At 40.2% G+C, this 21467-nt stretch overlaps 1 protein-coding gene across 1 annotated transcript; it reads left to right on the forward strand.

The window, feature by feature from the left end:
* The first annotated feature begins 11476 nt into the window (after positions 1-11476).
* On the forward strand, positions 11477-20269 carry LOC118110193 (neuroepithelial cell-transforming gene 1 protein). Its single transcript, XM_035157869.2, has 12 exons — positions 11477-11775; positions 13711-13777; positions 13958-14017; positions 15071-15178; positions 15277-15444; positions 15549-15611; positions 15701-15797; positions 15875-15951; positions 17438-17695; positions 17816-17986; positions 18103-18289; positions 19531-20269. Exons 1-12 carry the CDS (start codon positions 11627-11629, stop codon positions 19863-19865), a joined length of 1740 nt encoding a protein of 579 aa, XP_035013760.1. The 5' UTR covers positions 11477-11626; the 3' UTR covers positions 19866-20269.
* The last annotated feature ends 1198 nt before the right edge of the window (positions 20270-21467 follow it).

Raw genomic sequence — 21467 nt, forward strand, 5'->3', positions numbered from 1 at the left:
CAGCTCTTCCAGCTCTTCCTAAATGATTTTAACTAGATTTGGTAGATTATTGGCAAATTAAATTCAAGGTCTTGGCTTTGTTGTGCTCCTGAAAGAAAACTATTTGTTGTTTAATTCGTTTTTTACTATTTGCAGATCTGGGGGAAGCTAGTCTTCAGAGTAGATATTTCTTTCTCTGAAATGTTTGCAGTCTGATGAACCTCTTTCTATGAGCGCTGCGAGCATATATTGTGTGGGCAAAAAGAAATTGAAAAGGAAAGAATAGACCAGCATTTAAATGTCTCTGAAGGACACAGCCCTTTGGAATTGGAAGGTGGGTGAATGAATGTACAGAGTTTATTATTAAGGCCAAAATGAAAACAACGGGGGAAAAAAAGCGAAGTGGGCGGTTTGTGTTCGTGCCCGGTTTCTCATTCCACGGAGAAAAAGCCTGTCGCTGTAACCTCATCACCCACTCAGTCGACTCACAGATACCACAAAATAATTCACATTACGCTTACATCAAGACAACTGGCTAGCTCGTTTCCTCCGCCATGCGTCAGCTATTACAACTTCATCCTCAGATTCAGAACATGTTATAAAATCAAGGACGTATTTCTCCTCTGAAGGGAAACTATTCCTCTCTTTTTGCTGTTTGGTTGGGGGCCTTGCTGAAAAGACAAAACCACAAAAGTACATTTTATTGATCACAACTTTGGCTGCTGAAACATACAGATCCAAACAGTAGAAGAATCACCTGTACTACATGTACAACGCGTGGGTTCAGTTCTCCTGCATTTATCTGCTGTTGCAGGAGACTGTGTCTGTCATTATGCAATCCTGTCCTTTCCTTGGTGGTGCTATAGTGATTGTTACCAAGGAGGTGCCTTAAACCTGCAGACTTCTTGAGTAGAACTGTTACATAACACTGCCTGTGGTTTGTGTGTCTCTACGTGCGTGTGTGTGTTTTTCTCCTATCACCATGTTACCTTGCTGAACCCAAGAGAGGCAAAGCTTGACGTCTGATGGGACGTTACCTTAACAATACCACACAGCACAGCACAGGTCATGTACGCATCTAAATCCACTTTTAATGCACAGAGACATACAGGAACCATGCATCTGAATCTGGTTATGTAACTTTTTCAATCTATATAAAATACAAGGCAGAGAGTAAGAAAAAATGTCCTTGACACTCTCCTTACATTCTTTTTTGAATCCATCTATCCCTTATTATGCTGTTCTGTAGCTTCCATCCACACTGTCACGCTGGCTTATTCATAATAGTATCTAATTAAAATACCATCATAGTGATGCGGATCATCCTAAAAAGACCCAAAGAGAAAAACAAGCATCAGTGCCTTTTAAGCCTCAAAGACAAATCTTGTTTTAAACCTACAGTAGCTGATCTTTTGGACATATGAGAAACATATCAGCAAGCTTGATTATTTACACATCAAGAAGTTATTGAATATTAAGAATATTAAGAATATATTTTGCTTACTTCTTGCTGTAGGTCACAACCACAGGGCATTATATAAAAAAAAATATTAAAAGCCTAATATAAATCGCTATTGCTCCTACATGGTTGGAAACATGTTTCCACTTTCAACATATCTTGAAACACAGCTTGTTGATATCATCTCGAAAGCTGTAAAAGCCATAGAATTGAAAGGTGGCAGAAGGCTGGCCCATGGTGAACAGCTTCATACATTCAGAGATGTGTTGAAAAAGATGCTAACGGCCTGATGCTGCTGCTGCATGCAAGCAAGCTGCAGTAGAGGCCATTGAAAGTGGCTGTACGTAAGTAAGTAACCTCCCAGCAATCACATTGCATCTTCTTTAGGAAATATTATAGAGCTCCACTCTGAGTCTTCAACTTCTGCTTGTACAGAAGTACAAAAGTCAGACTATGTTAATTTATCTCTTTGTTCAGTGCAGACTGTGAGGTAAAAAACAGTTCAGCGGGCTGGGTCATGACACCAAGATCTGAACTGAAACCATCTTGATAAGGCCTGTGTCTGAGGGCTGGTCTTTCAGAATGACTTTAACCGAGACAGAGAAGGAAGAGAAAGAGAGTGAAGTGAGGATTTATATATTTTCAGTCTCTCTATCTGCCATAGCAGAGATGTACTCTGATATAGCAGCTGGTGAGGACTGGGGAGGATAGTCAGGGTGTCGGCTCGTATGTGGAGGCCAGTCACAGATCTGTGGACGTCCAGAGAGGGATTTCACGATGCTATGGCTGTGGGATCTTCCACTTATCTGGGCTTGGCTAGCTGGCCAAGGAAGGTATCCCGAGCTTCCCCTGCTGAGCCTCTCTTGTTTCCTGCTCTTCCTCGATGATCATGCGGGGTTCTCAGGCCTGAACTTTCGGTCAGTTCTGGGTCTACCATGGGGTCTCCAGACGGAAGGAAGATGCCCAGGAGGCATCCTGACTAGAGGAGTTGACCACCTCAACTCTCGCTTTTCGGTATCAGTATAATATCCAAACTATAGCACTTTTAATATGAACTAACATTATATGGTTTGTACCTATATTTGGTTGATTGTTGACCAAATTGAATATTGGGTCTTGGCTCTGTCGTGCTCCTAAAAAACGTATTTGTGTGAGATGTTTCAAGGCTGGAGAGAGTGAAAGGGGATGAAGCAGAGGGGGAGGTTGAAGCAGGAGCAGGTGCGTACGACTCTGCAGGAGGATGGTCAAAGTGTGGGTGCAGCGATGAGGTGGGGGTGGGGGGGTTGGTGAGATCAGGGTGAGAGGTTGACGTGACTCAGCCGTCACAGCCACTTCCTCTGGCACCGTCAGGATGGAGAGATGAGGAGAGGCAGTGAATCATGGTATATAACCAGCTGACTCACCATATAAGAACGGATACAGGGAGGGGAAGTGTGTGTGTGTGTGTGTGTGTTTGTACTAAGCCTTTGGTCTTTGACAGGAGCACAATTATTCCATTTACCGTAAAACCAGAGGAATGCATGGTGAGATTCCTGCTCTGTGAGTCGTGCCCTCTCACCTACCATCACCATGCGGATACAATTTCACCCTTCCCTTTCCCGCTCTCTCTGGGGAATTCCCCCACTCTGTGTGGCTGGACTTGGAGGAAGCTGCAGAGTTTGTATAAGCCATGTTGTCGTTCTGGTAATGATTGAACTCTTCAAGCTAGTTTAACAAAACCATGTTCTCGTATTTGTCCACGCACAATACATTTTTGCTAATTTGGAGGAGGTCAGGAGTCTAATCCAGGAAATAAATCTAGATTATGTGGATGAAGTGTGTAAATAGAGTAATTGCTTGTTTGTGTTCGTGAGATCAGGGATGCTTTGTCATGCTGTGTGTGTGTGTGTGTGTGTGTGTGTGTGTGTGTGTGTGTGTGTGTGTGTGTGTGTGTGTGTGTGTGTGTGTGTGTGTGTGTGTGTGTGTGTGTGTGCGTGCGTGCGTGTGTGCGTGCGTGCGTGTGCGCGCAGAGAGAGAGAGAGAGAGAATGAGCAATTCAGCAACTGACACTGTAAACTTGTACTTGACCATTTTGATTATACAAAGTGAGGATTTTTGGCTCTGACATTTAAGGGTTAACACTTAACACTTGGTTTTAGAGTTAAAAGTGTGTGTGTGTGTGTGTGTGTGTGTGTGTGTGTGTGTGTGTGTGTGTGTGTGTGTGTGTGTGGGGAGCTTGGGTTGAGTCACAGTTACAATAATGACTCTGGCAAAGAAGTGGACAAACAGCTTGAACTAACTGTAAAAGAGAGAGAGAGAGAGAGAGAGAGAGAGAGAGAGAGAGAGAGGAGAGAGGGGCTGTGCTCTCAGTGGCATCTCCATCTTATAACTCCTCTGCTACTCAGTGCATCCACACACACACACACACAGACACTGATATAGAAGCTACAGTACAGTATATCAGTTTAGTGCAGTGTGGGTCAGGACTGTCGTTCAGTGGGAGCATTGAAGTGTTGTGTGCAGTGAAGACATCATTTGTCGGGTGGTGGATGATGGATCATCTGCAACAGGTTAGTGTTCATGTTTATCACTGTGCTTGTGTATGTATAAATGTGTTGTTTATTCGTTGCTATAAAGACAAAGATGCTGTTTTACGTCACAACTCGTGTTCAAGTGCATGTCATGGGGTGTTACAGAAAGTGACGTAGCAGTTTCACTTTCAGTCTATTTTTGAAACAGCAGTCAGTCGCCTGTGGCCCATGAAGAGAGGCTGATCTCTGTCATGTCTGCTGTCAGTCACTAAAAAGTCCACAACAGAAGACAAGAGAGACAAGTTTGTGTCGATGAAGGCAAGGAATTCAACCAGCCCTGTTATTTCAGAAGAGTGATCCTACAAGGGTCCGTCCTCTCAGTCACTATCTGGTGATTTTACAAGCAGTGACACAAGAATCAGAGAAAGCACACACCGCCTCTCACTCCTGTCTGTTCTCACAGACTCAATGCGATGCCACTCACTGGGTCTGAGAGATTGATTTTCAAGGATAGACATCCTCCCTTTGTACTAAAATCTCTTCTGTATAAGCGTGTCTGTGTGGCATTTCCACTGTCTTGCTCTCATATGTGAATGTTGCTTATGTGACTGTCAGGTGACCACACCTGGATCCTGTCCTACATATATATATATATATAACACACTCCCTGCAAACCTCATTCTGTCATTTAAATCCTGCGTGTGATGAAGTCTCCCTTTGTCTACACCGTCACTGATCTCAGACGATAAAGGTCCAGACTCATTAACGGCAGACTGGCAAGTCTCTAAAATCCCCTGGTTACAGCAAATACACTGTAACATTTATTTGACCCATATTTGACTCAAACAACTCAAATCCTCTTTCTCCTGTTCATCCATCCTCATTCCTATCCACCTCCATCGTTTGTGTTTGCTGCCTCTTCAAATTGACAGGTCCAGGAAATGTGTCTGTATGACTCATCCATTAAAAGGTTGATTGCTTTAAGTCTTGGTACATGACAAACGCAGCCTATAGTCTACGATGAGACATATCTAGGTTTTAGTATTATGATCATAGATTGTTATATATGGACAAAGAGATGGACTGAGGCTCTTCAGTCCAGTGTTTTATAGTCTGAGGTAGGTGGAGCTGATTACCTTCATCTGGCCAAATGGTCACAGCCTTACTGGGTTTCCAATCTCCACCAGATCCTGTCGATTCCCATTACACTTCTCTTTTATCGCCTTAAAGCAACAGTTCAATACTCACTATTCAATACTCTTTGTCTCACTGAGAAGATCAATATCAGTTTTATATCCGTACGCTTAATTTATATATATATATATATGTATTTAAACTGTAGCTAAAGCCAGGACAGCAGTTTCCCCTGTTTCCAGTCTTTATGCTAAGCTAAGCTAACTGGCTGTTGTTTTATTGACCACACAGACACGAGACTGATTTTCCTTTAACCCATTGAAAGCAAGACCTTGTGAATGATGCAGATGTTTGTCTGTGAAGAAGAATCTCTAAATGAATCATCACTTATCTTCCCTCCTGTTTACCGAAGTAAAATGGCCAATTTGAAGAGTAATTGTTTTTAGGCCGGACATGGTTATGCTGACTCATGCTCTGCCCACCTGCTTGAACTTCAAACTGAAAGAAAAAAACGCTTTCATTCATGTCATGATGAAGAGGAAACCTTTCTGCCAAGGTGAGCACATGAGAGCACATATTCATGGGGTCACACCTTCTGCTGCCATTAAGCATAATTGCTCCGCCATGCCCCCCGTGTGAACTCACTTAAGAATGGCGAGGAGCGTTCGCTGCAATACTAACATGAAACCTCAACTGCAGACACGCTCCGTCTTGCACGATGAGCTCAGAGGACATGATGTATGTCAGCCAACATGTCCTCCTCATCAACGAGTCTTGGCTGACCTCTGCTCCTCATGGCAGAGTGACCGCTGGCTGACTCACCCTGGATTCTCGGACGCTTGATGACACCAGTTGAAAATATTGGAGAGATGAGAGAAGAATTGATGACTACAGCCTCTGGATGCCTCTTGGCCCCGTGAGGGTCACCAATCTCATTTAGTCATCAACCCAGTTTGGTGATGCATAGCATTTACCAGCAAACCCCGAGGAGGGTGGAATTTCATTTCCTTTCTCCTGACTCCTCCAGTGTGGTTTTTGTGTGATGTGGTGAGGTTGCAATGCGGCACTTCTTTTCCTTGAATGAAAACATGTATTAATCAGTATCTTTGTATCTCCGCCTGTTGGGTTTGTAAAGGGGAGAGAAAAGGACGTGTGCTGAACAGTGTGGAATGAGATAAACCTTCACCCTTTTCTGCTTCTGCTCAAATTAAGCCATCTGGGAACATGAGTCACAGCTCCTGTGGTACATTATTATCACACCTGCCAGACCTGATACATTTACGTTAACAACAGTTTTTATTCTATAGCTCAGAACAGAACATTTCAAATGGACTAAACTTTCTATTCTATTATTCAACCACAATGCATTTTTTTAATTCACTTCTTCTGTCAGTCTACCTGCTGCGGTTTCTCTGCGTCGTCCCTTCTTTTCCTTGTCCTGGCACCTTTCCTTTTACGGTCTGATCTCCAACCTAAGGGAGGAGTCGTCCTTGTAAGATGATGACATGTTGTCATGACAGTAGCGGAGCAGCATTCATCCATGTATCAATTTTATGCTGTGTTTGGCTTCAATTGTGTATTTCTAACAATGGCTGATGTGGAATCCTGTTACACTGTATATATTCTGCTCACACTCTATATATTGTTTACACGATATACATTATTACTATTCTATTTATATTCTCATATTTAATTCCGTTTTTATTGCATTTTTACTTATTTATTACTTTTACAGATGTGACCAAAGCACATTTAAAGGATCCTCTTATCTTATCTTTTCTGAATAATCAAAGCACATCCTTTTGTTTACAAATCAAATAATTAGAAAGAATTTTTAAAAATCAAAATATCATAATATTTTGATATAAACAGCCATAAGTTGCCAAAACACCAACTTAACTCTAATACAAAGATGTATTCTCATTAAAAATGACTGCGAGGTATCCTGTACTTCTTATGATTGTTTATGATGTTTGTGATGAGTTTGGACTCTGATCCAGGTGAAGAACCAGGAGACAAATGTGGTGTGTGTGTGTGTGTGTGTGTGTGTGTGTGTGTGTGTGTGTGTGTGTGTGTGTGTGTGTGTGTGTGTCTGAGTGTGTGTGTGTGTGTCTGAGTGTGTGTGTGTGTGTCTGAGTGTGTGTCTGACATATATCTCTAAATTATATGAGTTTAAATTTCCTTCTCCACTGGGTCACAGGTGGAGTTACAGTCTTTGGTTTGGCCCTGGCTTGCAATGTAACTACGCCCCCTGCTGTTTGTATGTAGAACAGCACATGGAGCAGTGAGAGGAACAAACAGACGACTTCCCTCTTCAGACAACTTTTGACCTACATCTGCATCCAATCAGCAGCCACGAGTCTCCCTTACTACACAACATCAGGAGTCACTTCTTCTCCATCCATCACGTCCTGTGTATATTTGGCCTGATGCACTTTAACGTCTTTTACAATGTGGAGACTTGTTGACTAAAGGACTGCTCTCAGAAACTGATTTCATCTGGTGACATAGATGTTTGTATCCAGTCTCTAGCACCATATGAAATCAGTGTTTTGGGAGGTGGACTATCAGCATGTGCAGCCTCTGTACAGGAGTAAAGTGAAACACATGTTCTTGTGTAGATGCCTTAAAGTAGGTCACATATGTATAAATTACTGTATATTCTCCAGCTTCGTTCACTAACTGCTCCCAGCTGCTGTCATGCTTTAACCTTTTTTTTATCCCGCCTGTCTCTCATCTACTCGACATATTTATTATCATGAGTCCATTTTTATTCATGTAGGAAATTTCTTTCCATTTATATTACATTAAATGTTATACACTTTCTAAACTGACCATTAGGAGATAATGGCAAACATAAGGTACAGACTCACATAGACAGACTTAGACAATAATATCTCAGTTAATTTAATGTCAGCTTTGATGTGGCAGCAATACTCCTTTGTGTATTGAATTTAGCAGGAGTGAATTGTTTTATTTATTAATTGAACATTTCTTCTGTAAGATAAAGCTGCTTTTTCTTGTTTCATAAGTTACCTACTTTTCCTTAAAGGCTCATTCTATGACTAAATCTGGCTGCTCATTGCATGCACTTCCTCCCCTTACAGGATTTTCTGTAGTATAATGGTTGTTTTAACTGAACATGAAATGCACTATTGAGATTTTATCAAAGGAAGTGGGTGTATGTTACAGCTACTATGTACATTTTTGGGGTGTTTTTTTTAAATACTGAAAGAACCCTGTATATGTTGTAATAAAGATTTCAAAATTATACTCAAGTTTTTTTCTTCATAAATGTCAACATTATAATAAAAGGTTTTTATCACAATAAAGCTTTTGCCCCATTTAAACTCATTCAGAGGCTGACAACTAAAATGTCTCTCACTTGAGTTCGATATTTTTAAAAGTTTGTTTGTCTGTTGGTTTTAAAAACTTGTAAAAATATATCGATGTTTATCTTGGAATCCTTAGTCTCACCACAGCCTTGTCGTGAGATGGGCCATTGAGTAACTGCTCCAGAGCTTTTTAACATGTAACCTGATCATCTTGAGCAGATTGAGTTTGACCAATTTCCATGACTGTGAAAGGTGAAAAGTTGAGGTTGATCGTTAACAAGTGAAAGCTCCAGAACAATTATTAAATGGACTTTATGTTAACATGACATTTAGTCAAATACCATTTCCAAGCTTAACAATGTTTCAACTTTTACTGCGGACATGAACAGTTCCTGGACACTGGCCAAACATCTGCTGAGGAAGATCATTGTGAAACTCCTGAAAAGAACTAAATGTACCCTGTGGTGATTTTATTTTTTCTGCCATATCCATGTGGTTGTGGGGATTTTTTTTATCTTGTCCAGATATAAACTCACACGACTACAGATGACTGTGAGTCATAAATATGAAGGCACAGTGTGTTTTCTTGCCCATGAGGAGCATTTTAGAACTGCCTCCTCCACCCTGACTTTATGAAGATGCTACAGCAGTGAGACCAGGCGCCGTATATCACGACACGGACAGATATGGTGATTAAACTGGAACGGGCGCCCTCACTGAGGTGCTGATGATGGGCTCATGAAGGACACGAGGGATTTGACTGATGGCCGGGTCGTCCTGTAGGGGACCGTCATACAGGCCAGAGGGGTCCCTATAAATCTCATCTGGATCCCTTTATGGAGGTGAAAAGGAAGATTTATTAAACAGCATAAGTCTTCCCTTAGGAGGATGAATCATTCATGAAACGCGCACCAAAGCTAAAAAAGTGAGGCTGAATTACTGACAACACTATTTTCATAATTTCACATGTATTGATTTACTTTTACTGAAATGAGAATAAGTTTTTGATCTTTAAAGCATATGTCAAATGTAATATGCACGAGATTAAAACAAAGTTACAAACGGGCAGCGTACTGATGCAATATTCATATGGTAACATTCATTTTTATGTGTATTTGTATCCCTGACTCTGAGCACAAACAAGTGTATTCAAATGAGACATTTTACATTATGTTATCATATTTTCACTGAACTGTAATAAAAAGTTAGTTATTTTTCTTGCTGTAGTTCTTCAGTTTGGTCCATGAACCCAGACTGTAAAGACAAATAAGGGGCCTCAGGGGAAATAAGATGTTGGTACCTACAGACACCAGCTCTCTCTGCAGTGTAAACTATCAACCACCATGCACATAGCAGCATGTACATGGCAGCTGAGTAATGAGAATCAGCCAGAAGTAGATTCGTTTGCCAAATGTGTTGACACCTACACGATTCATCAATGTCAATGGAAAAAGAAGCTGCAAAATATAAGAAACAAATAAGATGATTTAGATAGATAATAAGATGATAATAGTCGTCTGTTTAGACATTCAGCTGAACAAAGACATCAAAAAACACAATGAATTATAAAAATATAAATATCAAGCACAGGCAAGTAGGTATGAAAATATGTATATAAACAACATCTGGTCGACAGAAACACAGCATAAATAGGTCCCATTTTTACTGAATATTGTTTATATTGAATTATGGTTTGGTTGTTACTATGTTAAAAACAACAAAGTAGTAATCAGTGCAAAGACCATTGATATGGGCAATGTTATCAATAATCAATATACATAGGTAGCATGGCTCTATGGATTGATTGAGTCTTTACACTATATCGCATTTCACTAGAAGCCAAGAAACCAACCAGTGCTCCTTTACAGGAATAAAACACAGACTCAGGTTCACAACAAGTCTGTTGTGTTTGTTAACGTCTGTGGCTTCATTTCATCATATGAGCGACAGTATAGCTTAATAAAATATTGATGACACTATTTATGGAAAAGGTAAATGATACATGGAATGCATTTTATAGTGCATTTATATATAGTCACATTCACCCATTCACACCCTTATTCATGCAGCACTGGGTGTAGACCCAGCACATTTCATATCACACACCATCCACACACTGCCAGCACAGAAGTCAGGGCTGATTTAGGGTTAGGTGTCTTGCCCAAGGACACTTAGGTATGCAGACTGGAGGAGCCAGGGATTGAACCACTCACCTCCTGGTTAGTGGACGACCCACAGCTTCCCCACAGCCGTTTATGTGAAACTCAGTTAATGTAGCCGTTCATTTTCATTAAAATTCTTCTCTGCGTTTTCCTTTTTCATCACATTTACCTCCAGACAGGACACAAAATGTCAGCACTCCTCCCTTCCGGTCAGTACACTTGTTACACACATCAGAATGAAGATGGGCACAATCCCCATACTGATGTTTTGTACATCCCTCCCTGTACAAACATTGGTTATATGCATAACCTCTAGTTTTTTTTTTGGTGAACTTTGAAACTTTGAAACTTTGAATGGTTGAAATGAAAATTATTTGGAAACTAATTTGATGACTGCATAATTGTTTTAGTAATTCTTAAAACAAAAATACCCAAACTATTGATTTTCTACTTTTTCAACTTTCTGATTTTACATTTGTCATATGTGACAGTAGAGTTAATATCTAATATCTAAAGTGTTGAGAATTGTGTTTAATCTTTTTTAAATGTTTTGTATTCACATAAGTCTGTTGTGGGCAGATATTCGGAAGAAACGTGTCTGTATATATTGCTGTTCATTCTTATTATAGTGGTGTGTGGTGTATACAGATAAACTGTTGTGAATCTACACGTGACTACAGCGTTTTCATGCAGAAGCTGAATAAAGAAGTGACCGTAATAAAATCAATCCGAATGAACGAGCAGAACAAGTGTGGTTCCCTGTATTCTGAGCCACATTCATAAAGAGGTCCTTTTACAAACATCTCACTGGTCCCTCCCACCTCGCGGTATCCCAGCAACGCAGCTCCGAGCTCTCTCCTGATTGGTCCGTTTCCAAGAATCCGCCATATTCAAACTTCCGCCGTGGTGTGTGTCCTGTTGTCATCGATCTTCTGCTTCCTTTGTACGCGTCGGGACCGGTTTAAACTCGACTGGACGTCCTGTTTTTCTCGCTTGGTCGCGACTAAACTTTGAAAGAGGTGATTTAAGAACGGGGCCGGTCACAAAATGGAAGAGAACGAGGAAGTGTGCGGAGAAACGGTGAAGAATAAGAAGCTGAAAGTTCGCAGGATGACATCGAGGACGTCCGCGTCCAGCGTCCGGAGCGCCGCCGCAGAGGCTTCTCCTCAAACCCTGCGGAGGAACAACAGCACGAAGTACGTAGAACACGACTGAGAACACAACTGGGGTTCTTTATTCGGTTATAACGTTATTTGTTGGCGCTCATGTCTGTTTCCTGGTTGGTGCGCGGTGACGGGCTGGGCTGCTATTGTAACTGATAAACGATGCTTTCAAGTGCACCACGGAAAACGCACCTTTAACTTTAAATGTGGTGATCTAATTTAAATCTATTTTGTGATAGAACTCCTCATAACTATCTGCAAGTAGATTAAGGATTGATGCAGAGATGAACTAGCCCCCGATTACATTATTTTCATCATCTGTTTTTTTTATTTTCATTCATTGATTAATTATTTGATCTATAAAAGGCCACAAATATTCATAGCAGTACCCCAAAGCCTCTGATGATGCATTCAAATCCGATTTCATGATTATTTTCATTATTTGGTAATCTGCAGATGGTTTTCCACCATTGTTCCATTAGTTGTTTGTCTATAAAATGGACAAAAATAATGAAAAATGTCATGACAAACATCCCATCTGCACACGGACAGCAGGAGCCAGAAAAATTCTTACATGAAAAACTAAAATGTCTGCTCTAGAGTCATATTGTATGGTAGATGCATCAATTAATTATATGAGGAGACCCCTCGTATGTGACATATTTTTCAGCTGCTCTGTTTTTGAATGAGCTAACAGCAGTTTATTAACAAAGCTGCATCTTATTCTATTCTATAGTGTAGATCTATGTTATCAACCAACATCATCTTAACAAGCTCACTGTTGTTTATTCATCCAGGTGAATGGTACTTTAATGCAACACTCTGGATTATAAAGTGTCATTGTCTTTTAAACTTGAGATATAATGTCTGCATCATTTAAACCTGCTCTGCACCTCTATTTGTTCTTGCAGATTTGCCAAAATGCAAACAGTATTGAGATCTGCAGATAGGCTTGGTATTTGTATTGGCTTCAAATGCATGATTGCAAAGTGCCAAATATTTACCCTGCACTCTCTACAGTGTAGAGGATACATAGTGTAGACTCTACACTATGTATCCTCTACCAATCACAAGATAAATACAACTGTACTTGTTATATTCATTATTCTCTTGTATCAAACATGCTTCGCTCATTAGTCCATTATTTCCAGCATGGCTTGAAGGCATGAGCCCAAGATGTAGAATGTGTAGGAGTGTGTGCAGCTGACCCTGGACTTGAAGACACTGAAACTCTCTGTAGCTTCATTGTTTTGTCACCATAACTAACTTTATTTTCCCTGCAGAAGCAGCTAGCAGTCTAAGGCCTTATATGGTTTAAAACACTAATATCCCTCCATCATCATTGAAACATAACAGAAATGGGAATCAAATGGGGTCCGTCATGTTAACAGAGCTTTAATGCATTCCCTATAAAAACAGTGATTCTCTATCTCCATCTTCTATTAGATACATTTTAAAAAAAAAGACATAAATTAAGGTAGACTGTCTATAGTTGCAACCAAACAACAAAAAATACATTCTGGGCATTTTGAAGTCATTTCCAACACACAGTGATAAAATAAGACAAGATCTTCTGACTGCGCTTGGATACTTTATGTTGACATATTTTTTGAAACACCTACAAAAAAGGGGGAGTGCACTACAAGAATAATTTGAAAACAAGCTCATGAACCTCTAATAAACTAACAAGACAAAAAAAATCAGAAGCTCAAACAAGGTTAAAAAACTGTGCAACTTCCTCTGATTGTGTTTCCCTGCAACTGTTCACCTGTGATTCCCAAATATAGACTAGGTGTGGCTATAGTGAGCACCACCTACGCCCTAAGGTGCGCAACTGACATAAAAGCGGTAACATTAATGTAATTTACCACCAAAATCAATGTTACATGAAGTAAACTTCCAATGTGGCTACAACACTGTCAATGACGTAGATATAAACCTGTTTTCACTCTCTCTCATTTCTTGTAGACCTCCGCTCCAGAGAGGTAGCTCCTTCACCTTTCTTACACCAGGGACTCCGTGGGACTTCAGCCTAGTGAGTTGATGATGAAAACACCATCATGTCCCACTGCAGAGGTCACATCCTCACGCTGGTATCTGACCGGGAGCAGATGAAAATAAAACACGACCTGTACTGATACTTGGAATAATATTTTATGTGTAGGAATATATGAGATGATTTTTGTAATGAATGTGTCTTGTTATTTTTCTACAGAAGAGGAAGCGCAAAGAGAAGGACGACGACACGGTCAGTCTGTCGAACTTCGACCTCAAGGTGAGACCCAGGACAGCCTGTCCACTGGCTGCAGGTCTCGTCTAGCACAGTCTTGAATGCTGCACCAACCAGATCTGCTTTAACGCCTCAAACCTTAATCCCTGTGCATGACTCAGGTGCTCGTCTACACAGACAGACATGAGCGCTCTCATGTGTTATGAGCTCAGGATAATCCCGCTCTTGCTCAGAGTGTCACAACCACTGACAATCTGAGGAAATAAGAACGGTGAAAGATAATCTGAGCCACACTCGCTCAACATGATCAGTCTATTAACACTAATAGGGTTAGGGTTAGGGTCAGGGTTCAGTTCAGTACACCGTGTGGTTTAATACACTTTTTATTCACCATAAATACCTTGCATTTTGATACTAAAACATTTGTAAAGTTTTAAAAGTAACTTTTGAGACCAGAGTTAAATAATAGAAGATTTCCTGAACTGTTTAAACCTTTTCTCAGCACTAACTAGACTGACACTCAGTATAGCACATAACCTTCGCCAAATCCCAAGAGTCCAATTAAATTAAATGAAGCTGCACCAAATTTCACTTGCAGATTTTTTTTTCAACAAGAGCCATGAATTATTCCTGGAGAAATCAGTAAAAATTTTGAAAAACGTCCTCACTTACTATGTTAAAGAAAGTAATAATACAAAATTCATGGATCCACCCCCTGATCTGAATCCACATCAAAACAAACCACATCCTTTCACCAAGTTTTCGTGGGCGTCCAGACAGTTGTTTTTGTGTAATCTTGCTTATAAACAAACAAGCAAACAAACCAAGAAAACAAAAGGTTATTGGTGAAAACATTATCTTGATGGAGGTAAAAACATACTAGCGAATATTGATATAAATATAGAGGAGAACGTTGATGTGACAGAAATGGAAAATTGAGAATCCGTTCTCTGAAATAGCAGAGACAATTAAGACAATAGTAAATACATTTTTATATTAAAGCTGTATAAAGTAAGTCATGGTATTTTGGCACCCCTACACTTTACACCTCAATACAATCAAGTTGAACTGAAGAGAGTTTATTTCCTTGATTCCTAGGAACCCAGCAACAAGCGAGTCCGACCTTTGACCAAAGTTTCATCTCTCGTCAACTTGATTTCTCCTTCAAAGAACGGAGCAGTGCGCCGCTTTGGTCAGACCCTCCAGGTACACAGCAGTTACACAGTTTACACTGACAATCACTCAACAAATTGTCTATTTTGAATTTAAATGAGTTGAATTTGTTTGCCTGTTTTCTTTTCTAGTCAATGTCGTTACGCAGCGATTGCAAATCGCCAGGGATGTCCCGCAAATCCAGCAGCAAGGCAGCAGGTCCCACTCCCACGAAACGGAGGAACAGCACGCTGTGGTCAGAGATGCTGGACGTCCATCAGAAGGGAACATTCTCCACCAAAGAGATCAAGAGACAAGAGGTTGAGCATTTCAGGCTAAAGTGCAGTCTTCTCAAAACTCTAGAAAGTAATAAATGAACTTCTCTCACTCTGGTTTCTCTTGTGTTTTAATATTCCTTCTCCAGGCAATTTATGAGCTTTACAGGGGAGAACAGGATCTCATCGAAGATCTCCAACTTGCACGAAAGGTTAGAAACGAAAAATGTAAACTTAAATTTGTTTTTTTCTAATCAAACTATTTCCCCCTTTTGACAACTGTTTCGTTGTTTACTTTCAGGCGTACCATGATCCAATGCTAAAGCTCTCCATCATGACAGAGGAGGAGCTAGCTCACATATTTGGGGACCTTGACGCATACATCCCCTTACATGAGGGTAAGTAATCACCGGCCATTATCAGATTTTAATACTAATAAGTGATTCTGACCATGTGTGAACTATTTTGTCTGCAGATTTACTGATGAAACTGACCGAGGGAACTGGCTCAGATGGAACAGTCGCTCAGATCGGACAGATTGTAATAGACTGGGTATGTATGCTGGCAGATGATAACACTTTCAGAGAATATCTGTGAAGATTCTCTATCAAGGTCATGGAATCATCAGAGGTTGAACATGTGTATGTAGTCAACTGGACTTGCTTGTGTTTCAAGACGATGTTTCTCCTCTTATCCAAGAGGCTCCTTCAGGTCTCACTGACTATTGGGAGGTTTCGGGTATTTAGGTATTCAGGTATTTACCTATGTTGAGAGTCGTTATGTTAAACAGGCCGGTCGTTGAAACCCCCACCAGTTAGTGGGTCAGTTCGAACTGAAGAAGCCTCTTGGACGAGCGGTAAACGTCTTCAAGAAACACAAGCAAATTGAGATGCTTATGTAAACGGATACATTTCCCGAAGATTCTAAGAGAGTTAAACTTACACACATGGCTCCTATTGGATCTTTTAAAGATCTTTTAATGCCACTTACAACACAGTTTAATACCAGAGAAATAAAGTAGAATGGAAAGAAAACCTGGAGCGACTATACACGTAGTTATTTATTATTATTACATTTTTTTCAATAGTTCCCTGCAGTGTATATATCAATACATTTTCTTTATATGACAAGTTAAGTATGCATTATTGCAATTAATGCTTGATTATTTTCAATAATAGAGTTTTTGGAGACTTCCCAATTGGGACAGTATTGGCTATAGGTTCAATGGGGACGACTGACACTTCACTCAAGGACAGACCTGCCGCAGCTTCATTCACCTTCAAAACAATTGTACTTTTTAGTTTAGAGGTATAATTAATTAAAATGTACTAAATCTCCTGACAGCCTGCAGTAACATTCTATTACAATTCTGTAATAAAAGCAAGAAGAAATATTTATCAAATTAAATGAAAGACTTTTCGAAGGAAACTGAAGTCAGTACTATTCAATTTATTATTTAAGACTTTTCAAAAAGTGCAGATACCTTGCTATATAATCTTTAAATGCTTTCAATAATCTAGAACATTGTCACTGCTCTATAAATTCACGAGTTCATGATAAATTTTAGTAATTCATGCAATAGATAAATATTCAGTTGATGTAAGGTTACATGAACATGAATTACTAAAATGTTGTAAATGTGCAGTAGTTAATAGTTAACATTGTGTGGTTCTCATCTGGAAGTAATGTTTACGTATGTTTAGAGAGATTTTAAGACAACTTTAAGAACTTTTCAAGGAACTTTAATCCTCTTTTTACCACAAGCAGCCAACAAGGTATTCATTTCCCCTGTGGGTGCTGAGTGTCGTTCTATCTCTATTATTATTAATGCCACTTGCTGCATAATGTATTGAGATATTTTGTACTGTGTTCATTCATAAACGTAGTTCTCACACCGTGATAATGATGAGGATTTATCACAGAGGGAGAGATGGGAAAAACCCAAGCAACAAATGCTCATTTCAAAGATCCGACCCGTGTCTGTGTTGTTGTGAATAGAGCTACAAACAGTTGGAAACTGATTCTTTTATCTTCTCAGCTGCCTGGTCTGAACGATTACAAAAACTACTGCAGCAACCAGCTCGCAGCCAAAGCGCTGCTCGACCAGAAGAAGCAGGACAGGCGGGTGCAGGACTTCCTGCAGCGCTGTCTCGAGTCGCCCTTCAGCAGAAAACTTGACCTGTGGAGCTTCCTGGACATCCCACGTTCACGCCTGGTGAAGTACCCGCTGCTGCTGCGAGAGATCCTCAGACACACTCCTCCTGATCACCCAGACGTCATCAGTCTGGAGAGAGCTGTACGATATATCTGCCTCATACACATCTCTACTGTCACAGATATACGTGTTGTTGCTTATGTTTAGCTATGGGCTTCTTACTGTTACTGTTTCCTGATAATTTTTTCTTTAATTATCCAGATTTCTATAATCCAGGAGATTCTGTCTGACATCAATCTGAGGAATGGGGAGTCTGAGTGTCAGTATTATATCGACAAACTGGAGTATCTGGATGAGAAGCAGCGAGACCCTCTCATAGACAACTGTAAGACCCTACTGTGTCATGGGGAGCTGCGGAACAAGAGTGGCTCGGTGAGAATCAGGATTAATCTCTTATCATTTACCACCCACATGCTTTAAAAGTACTGTCAACATGCTGTATGTGTTCATCAAAGTCAATTTCACTCTGTCAATGTATCTCTCCACAGAGGCTGCACGTGTTTCTCTTCTCTGAGCTGCTGGTTTTGACGCGGCCGGTGACACGTAATGAGAGAAGCTGCTTCCAGGTGTATCGACAGCCAATCCCAGTCCGGGACCTGGCTCTGGAGGAAGTGCAGGACGGAGAGATCCGCATGGGGGGGTCGTTCAGAGGGGCTTTCACCAACACAGAGAAAGGTAGGTTGAGTTTGTGTTACCCTCCAAACCTGTGTTGAGGTAGGGCTGTGTTGCCATTTAGAAATTTTTATGGTTTCACAAATTATTTGGTAAAGTTCCTCCTTTTGTTTATTTTGTATCGTTGTAAATTTGTTACCTTTTCGTTTTTTGACAGAAAAATAATTTGTCATTTTGTGCTCTTGGATTTTTTCTTTGTTGTGACTCTTCATAGATGAATAAGAGGTCTCACCCACTCTGTCGATTTAAAAGCTTTTTAAAATCATGCCAGTTACACTGTGAACATGTCCTGATCTGTAAGGGAGGAGTTTCTTTGAGGCTTCACTATTCAGCGGAGCTTAACTTGAATCTTCTCTTTGCTACAACGTCCGATTTGCTGTTGCACAAACAGGCCTGAGCCAATGTAACACAGAAGTTAGTGATAATTAACTTTCACAGAAAAGTAAAAACATATTTACTATATCTACCTGTATTACAGCAGCAGCTAAGTAGTAGTTTAGTATATTTGTACTTTCTGGAATACAGATTGGGGTTCGGTTGTCTCTGTATCTGGGCCCTGCGATATACTGGAGATCTGTCCAGGATGTTTCCCACCTCTCAACCAATATCATATTTCATATCGTTACATTGCACATGATGATGATATTGCACAGTTGGATTTTATTGCACTTGGTGGAGTTCTCCAACCTCACTTGGATAAAAGCTTGATAAGAGTCTGGAAGTGAGAGTTTTTAAGGACCTGTAGCGTCTTCCAGAGGGCGGCAGTGTGAAATGCTGAGATGAGTCACTTGTGATGTTTGTGGCCCAACAACAGGTTATGTAAAGTTTGGTTTCATTTCAGTCGCCTTTTAATTGCATCATATCTGCTTTACCTGCGGCTTTGTCCGTCTCTGCTATAACTTGCGGGGCAATGGACATATGAGGAAGGTTTTTTCCTTCTTTGACTTTAATACATTACCCCATCAATGAACAGGATTTGCATCAACATTGAGTCACATCATGTAGATTTTTATCTGCATTTTCATTTGCAATCATGGTGAAGACAACAACTTCCGTGATCCCATCAAACAATAACACATCTTTTGTTATTGTTTTGATTGAGAGACCCCACGTGGCCAAAGTTACATATTGCACGTTTAAAGGATAAATGTTAAAGATAATGGATGTAATTCATGGATTTTATCATCTGTCACATCCTTAAGAGATCTTTTGAGACTGTTTCCTTGCTTACTGTGTCCCTCCAGTGAAGAACATTTTCCGTGTGAGCTCCCTGGATCCTTCCCATGGCCAGTCCCACACCCTGCTTTTCAACGACGTCTACCACAAACAGCAGTGGCTCAACTGTCTGCGCACTGCGATGGCTCAGCAGCAGCAGGAGGTTCCACCTAGGGTTCAGCAGGGAGAAGCCATCCGAGCAAAACGCCGCTCTTCCACCCTCTCAGCCACCATCTGTGACGAAGAGACGGACGAGAACTGTCCACCCGTCTTGGGCCCTAAACTCAGGCCTCAGACGCTCTCCAAAACCAGACTGGACAAGACGTTACGAGGCTCAATGAAGAGGAAGGAAACTGGGGTGTAGACATTTAACCTGGTGGTTCACATATGGGTTCCGCTCAGACCGGCACATGTGACGTCTTTGTCACATGTCATTGAATTATCACGCGACCACTGTTTAGTGCTTTAGCTTCGTCCATGCACTGAAAAAGCCTAGCCAATCATTTCCGTCCAAATGTAAATATAACTTTTGTCTTTAAAACTTGTAATTAGTTTACAAAAAAAAGTGATACATGCCAGTGTGACTGAAACGTGTTTACATCAGTGAAATATGTGGAATTAGGGTTTTCTCTATCTACATAACTTTAAAGGTTCAGTGTGTGAGATTTAGGTGAAAGGATCTATTGGTAGAAACTGAATATAAAATAATCCTAGGGATGTTTTCACTAGTGTGTTTCCTCTAAATTGTACAAATTGTTGTTTTCTTTAACCTAGAATGGGCCCTTTATATTTAAATACTTAATATTTACATCAGGAGAGGTTCTCTGTTTAATGTTTGGAAGGGGAGGGTGAGGTGAGGGATATTTAGCTGCAACATGCAACCACTCACCACTAGATGTCACTCAATTCTACACACTGAACCTTTAAACTACTTCAAACCACTTGTAGCTCTTATTTCATTTTTCATTCCAGTGTTGACACGTTTCTATTTTCTTGTTTTTTTGTGTAAGTAGAGATCGTGTGTGTGCAGCTGTCTGTTGTGAGTGTTACCAGGAAGCAGGGACAAATTGTGATGGCCTCACAGAGCTAAAAAGATAAACGATGATAAGCAGAACATTGGCAGTAAAAACATACAATTAGGTTAAAAACATTTCAGAGAGAAAATTAAATGAACCTAGATGTATTCAGCAGGAAAAAATAAAATGTGCTTGTACGTAAAATGAATACTGAGTGTGAGTGTGTGTGAGTTTTGTTGTTACAACACATCCTCTGGGTTGTACTCTGACCCCTGAGTCACTTCCCTTCACTGTTGACAGAGCGGTTTGACAGTGTGTCTCAACATTTGTAAAGCAAACACAAGCTGAGGTGAAATGTAAAGTTGACTCCTTTTATACTTAATGTGGGAAAAGAAAATGCATCTATAATGTAGTTTTCTGCAGTTTTATAGTCAAAATGTTAAATAAATAAAAAAGCACATTAGACTCCCACTTTCTACTTTTCCACTGTTTTTATCTAATGCTGATGACTTGTTGATTAATGAGTTTGATCTGCCCCCAGTTAATTTGTTTTGCCTTTACAGGCTTTGAATATATAATTAGAGGCTGTAGAATAATTTGCATTAACAGGGTTGATTTTTTTTTTTTTATCAAGTTCTTGGTTAATGGAATTTTACTCAAATATCTCTTGTAAAGCCTTTGTTTGTTTGTCAGGTGTTGATGCTGTAAAACCGAAGATTATCCGTTGACACTCGCTGGTGAAGAGGAGATGCACAATCACTGTGTTTAAAATCCACAGAGAAAACAAAGGGGCCTCTTGCAAAGTGTCAGCTGGTGAGCAGCTGCAGTATTTATAGCTCATGGTATCTCACCAACACTAACAACTAAAGTGAAGCATTGTTGAAACCATCTTCCTCACATTTAGTTTTTTACTGAAATACAGTAAAACAGTATTGAATGTGTAGTTTGAA

Source organism: Hippoglossus stenolepis, chromosome 5 (genome assembly GCF_022539355.2).
Source record: "Hippoglossus stenolepis isolate QCI-W04-F060 chromosome 5, HSTE1.2, whole genome shotgun sequence".
Taxonomy (NCBI): domain Eukaryota; kingdom Metazoa; phylum Chordata; class Actinopteri; order Pleuronectiformes; family Pleuronectidae; genus Hippoglossus; species Hippoglossus stenolepis.